The 8,073-nt window shown below is 42.5% G+C and overlaps 1 protein-coding gene and 1 non-coding gene across 2 annotated transcripts in view; one reads left to right on the top strand and one right to left on the bottom strand.

The window, feature by feature from the left end:
• Positions 1-1,377: 1,377 nt before the first annotated feature.
• The window catches only part of A2ML1 (alpha-2-macroglobulin like 1), a 91,553-nt gene continuing 84,857 nt past the window's right edge, over positions 1,378-8,073 (bottom strand). Inside the window, exons 35-37 of the mRNA XM_045290516.1 lie at positions 2,597-2,699; positions 2,074-2,115; positions 1,378-1,561 (exon numbers count right to left, since the gene is read on the bottom strand). Of these exons, the coding sequence (XP_045146451.1) occupies positions 2,075-2,115; positions 2,597-2,699 (144 nt within the window). The 3' untranslated portion in view covers positions 1,378-1,561; position 2,074. The remainder of the gene's footprint in view (positions 1,562-2,073; positions 2,116-2,596; positions 2,700-8,073) is intronic.
• Positions 4,090-4,196, top strand: LOC115869711. The gene has a single exon (XR_004046340.1). It is a non-coding gene; the product is annotated as a U6 spliceosomal RNA (small nuclear RNA).

The raw sequence follows: 8,073 nt of genomic DNA, 5'->3' as shown, positions 1-8,073 counted from the left end.
ATCCACCAGAGGGCAACTAACCACAATAAGCAGTATCAATCAGAGCCTGGAGGGTGGAGGAGACGGGGAATGTGCAAATACAGGTCTGGTTTTAGGGAAATAATCTCTTCAGAGTGGACTGATTTTTCCCTGTTGGCACCTCAATGGCACTGTGGATTAAGCCCAGGCCTGCTAACTACAAGATCGGGTTCAAACCCAGCAGCCATGCTGAGGGAGAAAGGTGAGTGTGTCTCTCAGCCTCTGCGGACAGTCTGAGGTGCAGGTCTACTCTGTCCTACCGGATCCCGATGGGTGGGAATCGACTGGATGGCAGTGGATTCTTTCCATCAGACTTTAAGATCCAGGGGAGCAATTAGAGGGCAGATATCTAGGATAGAAAGGTGCCACTGCCCAGTGATTCTTCTCTGTTTAAACAAACTCTTCTTTCCCCCAGAATCTTTTTAATCCCTAACCTCTGTTTACAAAACCAACACATCCCTCCAAGGGCTTACACAAAGGTAGAGAAAGGCTGAGGGGAGCTGACAGCTGGGAAGTAGAGAAGTGGAAGCCCACTGTTTGCCCTCCACTCTCCAGCTGGTGGAACAGAGCCCCCTTAATTAGCATTCTCAACTCTGATTCACAGAGTGCTGGGTGGCGCAGACGGTCCACACCCTCTACAGCTCACTCAAGGGCTGGAGGTCTGAGTCCCCCTGGAGACACTTGGGCACAAAGCTCTGGTGATGTACTTCTGAAAAACCAGCCACTGAAAACCCAGTGGCAAGCACTTCCACCAGACACCCATGGGTCAGCAGGAGTCAAAGTTGCCAGCTTGTTGACTGGTCCACTGACCCCTAGCCTCAGCATGATTCTGGGAGAGATCTGGATCAAGGGTCTAAAGCCAAGCCAACATTGTGAGTTTTTGTTCAAGAATGACCAGCATCTTTAAACAGAATCCCCAGGATTGACATACCTCATCATAGAACAAGGTGAAAGGTGTTTCCTTTCTGAACCAAATTCATTTATTTCGCCTAGAGTAAAAGCCCTAAGTCACATCTTCCCTCAGACATAACCTTGAAGAAGACAGTCTTACTTTCCTGGAGGGCTCTTTATCAGCACCCCTGAAGGGCTGGCCCTATGGCTATCCCACACCTCCCTCCCGCATGAACTCCCTCTCAAGTTCTCCCTTTGAGTGATTGTCCCTGTTCCGGCTTCCCCACCGCTTGCGCATCAGTGCATCTGCAGTTGAATGAAGCAGCTGAGGTTCAAGTCTGCTCCTTTGTCAATCAGAGAAATCAAATTAGATTGAATATGTGCTTTGAAGAGTTGAAAGAATGCTACATCACTTAGTAATGACACAGAGGATTTATTTGTATCTCTCCAGATTCCATCCTGAAACAAAAGAAGATATTCAGGAGGTCCTCACACTTGGAGAGGGCTTCTCCCTTTAAGAAAGGCCAGGGAATATAGAAAAGAGTTTCATCAAGGCATCGTGAGGTCATGAGTAGTGCTATTTCTCAAGTGTGCAAAATCAGGTAACCACTGCTTTTAATCTTCGTATTTTCATGTAACGAAGGTATATTATCTATAAATAATTAGGGGGGAAATGGAGGTTATCTGTAGATAAGAGCAGTCAGGTTCTATAGCCCAACCCACCATAAAATGTAGAAAACCTCTTCTGACATCTCTTGCTGCTACTGATCACAGATTGCTCCCCTGGGGAGGTCTCAGGGGCATCCGAGGTAGACTAACACTAGGTCAAGATGCCAGGTTGTTCATTGTTCATTATGTTGCCCACTTACGACATTACCCATTAACTGTGTAACATGTTCACCATATGACGTGTATGCCTTATGAAAGATCTGTAAGCCCCCTTCTATATACCCATTGGCACCATTCACCCTCTCAGTCCTGACATAGGGATGAGGAGCCCTGTGCCCGCTGTCTGTCTGTCTCTAGTATTTTCCACCATTGCAAAGTCACTCCTGAGGACCTGTTCGAGTGTTGGGGCCCCACACCTCCACACCCAAGACAGCCCCCTCCCCCACCCACACCCACCCCCAGCCACAGCCTCCACCCTGTTTCTGTCAAGCTCACCTCATTCACAGGGATCAGAATACTGAATTGTCGCTTGCTCATCTGTAAAATGCAACAGTGCACATGATCACATTGAGGGCTTCCTTCATTCAGAGAGAAACCCTACCGTAGCCCTTTACAGAGGACCCCTATAGGGTGTGGCATATTCAGATGTAAAGTTCCAATCACTCACATGCGCATACTTGTGGCAAATTAAAAAATGAAATGATCCCATCAGTTCTTCATTGCAGCAAAACCATGAAGGATATTAACATAATATTGGAGAATAATAATATTCAAATATTAGAGAAACATTGGTCCACAGTGTGGTTTTTTTTCTCACTCATGGGCTACAGTATGCAAAATGTCTCTAGGGTAGAAGACTCTTGTAAAAATGGCATGGAACTGAATGAAAACATTAGGACTACATCATGTAAGTCTATGCTGTTTGTTGGGAAGAAGCATTTGTAAACTTGACAAGGTGCCATGAAGAATGAGGCAGGGATATGGAGGGAGATTCGGGTAAAAGTTCAGCAGCCCTTACCTGGTAAGTAGTAGTCATAGATTTTTATCGCTGCTGGTTTCAGGTTGGTGACCAGCACACTTTGGCTAATGGTGAAGGTATAAGTCTGAGTCTTCTTAGTGAGCTGTGGGAAGAGAGAAGAAAGATGACATTAAAATAAAAATTAAAATAAAGCTGTATGTAATGTGGTGCTTGCATAGGACCCTTTCTTCACACTTTTTCTGAAACCCATCTAACTATCTCTTCTGCCCATTCCAGTCTTAAAAGATATTCCCGCCTGCTGACTTAGGGCACCCAAAGCTATACCCCAATTAAAGTGCCCCCAAAATAGGGACTACAGTTTATCCCAACTGTTCTATGCTCCATATTGGTTTGTTTGTTTTACCTCTTCCTTCCGTCTCTGATCAAATGACACCTCTTCAGAAGGTGTTCCCTAGTTGTTATATTTGGACAGAGCCACACTACTGACCCATCTCCTTTCATCTCTATCTTCTTATCTTGCACGGAACTTATTACTACTGAAATTACTACTAAATACAGATAGATGATAAACGCTCAGAACTCATAGTCATCGAGCTAATTCTGACTCCTAGCGACCCAAAGGACAGGGTAGAAGTGCTGCTGTGGGTTTTCAAACTGTCTTTACCAGAGTAGAAAAGCCCTCTCTTTCTCCTGTGGAGCTGGCTGGTTGTTTAGAACTACTATAGAGATAGATAGTAATATGCTGCATGACTTCTGTTTGAGCAACATCCGACCTCCTGTATATCCATGGTCTCAATCTCCACGAAGCCTGTTATATTAAAATTTTAAGGTACATACAATGGTTGATAATAACAAAAGGATGCTACTTTGCTACATACATCAAAGCACCATTGTTATTTCTGTATTTTGAAGATATTTGAGTCTATCTGGAGGAGTTTCTTTACCATTTTTTATGCATAGAAAGGCTCACTATACAAGGGGGCTTCAGGAATTCCACAGAACCAAGGACTTCGAAAAATCATAGCTATATGAATGGCTTTTGAGCTCGCACTTAATCATAGCCCTAATAACCTAACTAATTCTTATGATGTGGCTCTACTTGCTCTCATGAAGAGATCGCTGAAGATAAGGGCGTTGTAGTAAAGAGTGGTGAAGAAATCAGATAATGGCCAGCTGTCAGAAAGAATAGCATAAAGGCTTGTTTTAAAACAAGCAGCCATCTAAGTGAGGTGTCAGCTAAATCCACACAGAAGAAACACAGCAACCCATGTGATCCAAGGATTATAAATAATAAAATCCAAGACAGGACTGCATTAAAGTTCAAATTCTGAGCACCTGCTTTGCAGAAGGCTATGAATGGCACTAACTATGCAATGTATTCAGTGATGTGGATCATAAAGTACTATGGATGGCCTTGAGAAGAATGGGAATTCCAGAACCTCTAATTGTGCTCATGAAGAACCTGTACATGGGTAAGGCCCTTGTGTGAATAAGACAAGGGTACACTGTGTGGTTTAAAATCAGGAAAGGTGGTGCTCGCTTCGGCAGCACATATACTAAAATTGGAACGATACAGAGAAGATTAGCATGGCCCCTGCGCAAGGATGACACGCAAATTCGTGAAGCATTCCATATTTAAAAAAAAAAAAATCAGGAAAGCCGCGCGAAAAGGTAGTATCCTCTCACCATACTTATTCAGTCTTTATGCTGAGCAAATCATCAGAGAAAGGGGATTCTATGAAGAAGAATGCAGCATCAGGATCCAAGGAAGCCTTATTAACAGTGTGTGATATACAGATGACACAACCTTGCTTACTGAAAATCAGGAGGACTTGAAGCACTTGCTGATGAAGATCATGTAGATCAAGGATTGTAGCCTTCAGTACAGATTACAACTCCATGCAAAGAAGACCAAAATCCTCATAACTGGACCAATGGCAACATCATGATAAATGGAGAAAAGATCAAAGCTGTCAAGGATTTCATCTTGCTTGCGTCCATAATCAAAATTCATGGAAGCTGCAGTCACGAGATCAGGTGACACATTGCACTGGGCAAATCTGCTGCACAAGATCTCTTTAAAGTGTTGAAAAGCAATGAGCTTGCTTTGAGGACTAAGGTGCACATGATCCAAACCATTGTATTTTCAATTGCCTCATATGCATGCAAAGTTGGACACTGAGTGAGGAAGACAGGAGAATTGATGGATTTGTATTATGGTGCTGGGGAAGAATATCGAAAGTACTACGGGGGGAAAAAGAAAGAAAGTACTACAGACTGCCAAAAGAACTAACGAATCTGTCTCGGAAGAAGTACAGCCCGAACGCCCCTTAGAGGCAAGGGTGTCGAGACTTCATCTTATGTACGTTGGACATGCTGTTGGGAGAGACCAGTCCCTGGAGAAGGACATCATTTACAGGCAGAGCAAAAAGATGAAAGTACCCAACAAAATGGATCATCACAGTGGCTGCAGCAATGGGATGAAACGTAAGAATAATAGTGAGGATGGTGCAGGACCAGGCAATGTTGCATTCTGTGGTACATAGAGTTGTTAGGAGTTAGAACGGACTTGGTGGCACCTAACAACAACCACATGAATGACAGCGAAAGCCCGAAATTCCTTGGAGGGTCCCTACTAGAATTAAGCCTACAGAGAATATCCTCTGACTATTGAGGAGGAGTGGGACTAGCTTTGCTGACAGAGTACATTGGGAAATGGACGAATGCAGATGCAGGTAGGTGAAAACTTAACATCTTATCATTGGTTCTCCCTTTTGACCTGTTTCAGTTTTGTTCTAGTTTTATTACTTTCTGCTTTTTGTTCTATTGAGGCTTTTTGTGTGTTTTATTTGGTTATTGTTGTTGAGGGTTTTTTGGGTGTGTTTTTCTTTGTATGAAATTCAGGATAGGTAAATCTATAGAGAGGCAGTAACTGGACTAATAATTTCTTAGGCTTATACCAGTGAGGTTTGGGGAAAATGGGAAGCTAATAATGAATACAAAAATGAAGGAAATCTTCTAAAACCAATTGAGGTGAGAATTACACTACTCTTTTTAATCTTATTTAAACTATTTAATTATATGTGAAATATGATATGCTAATGAAACTGATAAAATGTAAAAATTTTTAAATCCCACTGAAAAGATAATGGAAAACTTCCACAAACCTTCTCTAGCCTCTTTGCATACTATCTCCCCAGTCAAACTTCTGACTAACTGATAATAGCTAGGAACACAACCCAACTGTTCTAACTTATGTGCAGGTGTGATTTAAAGACAGAAAAGTGGGAGAAGGGAGATGTCAAACAGTGTAAGATATGACAAAATAATAATTTATGAATTATCAAGGGTTCATAGGTGGGGGGAATAGAGGGGGAGAGGGGCAATGGGGAGCTGATACCAAGGGCTTAAGTAGAAAGAAAATTAAAAAAAAGAAAGAAAATGGTTTTAGAATGATGATGGCAACAAATGCACAAATGTGCTTGGCACAATGGATGTATGTATGGATTGTGATAAGCATTGTACAAGCCCCCAATAAAATGCTTAAAAGGGAAAAAAAAAGACACCAAGAATGGAACTTGTTCACAATCCAGGGACTATTTGCATATAATATGATGTTTTCATAATGTCCAAATCATGTAATGACCTATTGTACAGGTGACAGTTCAAGCATTAATTAATGCATGGCTGTGTGTGCATGTGTGTGTGTGTGTGTGTGTGTACACACACACACACACACACACACAATAAAAAAGTACATATGCTGACAAAAATATATACACACATGTAGTGTACCACTGGTGGTATAGTGGGTTATGTCTGGTGGTGTAGTGGGTTATGTATAGGGCTGCTAACTTCAGGGTCAGCAGTTCAAACCCACCGACCACTCCATGGGAGAAAGATGAGGCTATCTACTCCCATAAAGATTTACAGGCTCAGAAACCCTAAGTAAAATCCCTATGAGCCAGAATTGACTTGATAGTAGAGAAAGGTGTTTTGTTTGGGTTCTGGTGTGTGTGTGTGATTTTTTTAGAAGCTGCAGATTTCTTTTCTCCTTGCTAGAATATAAGCCCCACAAGGGCAAGAACCATGTCTCCTTCTTTCATTGCTGCCTGTTCATCATTTAGAAGAGTGGTGGCAACATCCTGATCATTGAATAAATATTGATTGAACAAATGGAAAATTTAAGACAACTGTATAAATTAATCTATTTGTCAAGAAAATGAGATTCATATTGGAGGACTGGTGATCCTCTTCTATATGGTTTTCTAAATGCCATTCTAAAATTTATGATATGTGGCTTTGTCACAGGAAGCACTTAGTATGAGAAATAAATCCAGAAAACTTTGAGAGAGATGTGATACAAGGGTGACTGTTGTAGATTGTTTCTGTCCACCCCCCCAAAAGGTATGTTGAAGTCCTAAACCCCGCCCCTGTGAAGGTAATCTTGTTTGGAAATGAAGTCTTTGCATATTTCATCAACATGAAGTCTTATGGAATTAGGATAGGCCTAAATACAATATGTCTGGTGTTCTTATACAAAGAGATACAGACTCTCAGGGAGAATACCATGCCACAATGGAGACAGGGTTGGAATGATGTAGCTATAAGCCAAGGAAAGCCAAAGATTGCCAGCAGCCTCAGAAAGGAAGAGACAGGCAGCAACAGCTGCAGGGAGAGCATGGCCCAGCCAAGACCTGATTTCAAACCTCTACCTGCAGAGGGACAAGAGAACACATTTCTGTTGTTTCCATCCATCCAGTTTGAGATCTTTTCTGAGAGCAGCCCCGGAGCTTCCACGGTTATGCACTCAACTGTGAACTACACAGTCAGTGCTTCAAACCCACGGGCATGGCCCCGGGAGACAAGACCTGGGGATCGCCACCTTTCGCAATTACAGCCGGGAAAACTCTGGGCAGCTCAGTTCTATCAGATAGGATGACTACGAGTTGAAATCATCTTGACAGGACACAACAACAAGCCCTAAGAAACAAATGCAGTGCTCCAATGTTCATTGCGACACAGTTCACACTTGCAAGGAGTTGGAAGCAACCCAAATACCCATCAACTGATGAGTGGATTAAAAAACTGTGGTATTTACAGACAATGGAGTACTACGCATCGCTAAAAAGGAGTGATGAACGTATGAAGCACATCGCTGCATGGGAAGAACTGGAAGAAATCATGCTAAGCGAAGTAAGTCAAGCACAAAAGGACAAGTACAAAATGAGTCCACTGAGGTAAGCTTTAAAAAAAATGCAAAAGGGGCACAGGGAAAAAGCTACTGTATACAAACATTCCTGGGGTGAGGACCAGGTAATATGTCAGGGACCAGATCAAATACAGGGATACACATGGTAGACAACTAAAAATGAGGTGGGGAAAGGGAAAAAAAATAATAATAAAGAAATGGGTAGTGGAGGCACAGGGCACTAACCCACCCAAGGGGAGGGTATTGTTTATATCTCCACAGGGAAAGAGGGACCAGACTTCAACCCAGTGCTCCAAAATGTGAA

This window comes from Echinops telfairi, unplaced genomic scaffold (genome assembly GCF_000313985.2).
Source record: "Echinops telfairi isolate 266 unplaced genomic scaffold, ASM31398v2 ScPeMD7_40;HRSCAF=151, whole genome shotgun sequence".
NCBI lineage: Eukaryota > Metazoa > Chordata > Mammalia > Afrosoricida > Tenrecidae > Echinops > Echinops telfairi.
The sequence above is the reverse complement of the archived record's forward strand: the minus strand, read 5'-3'. Positions and strand labels throughout refer to the sequence as shown.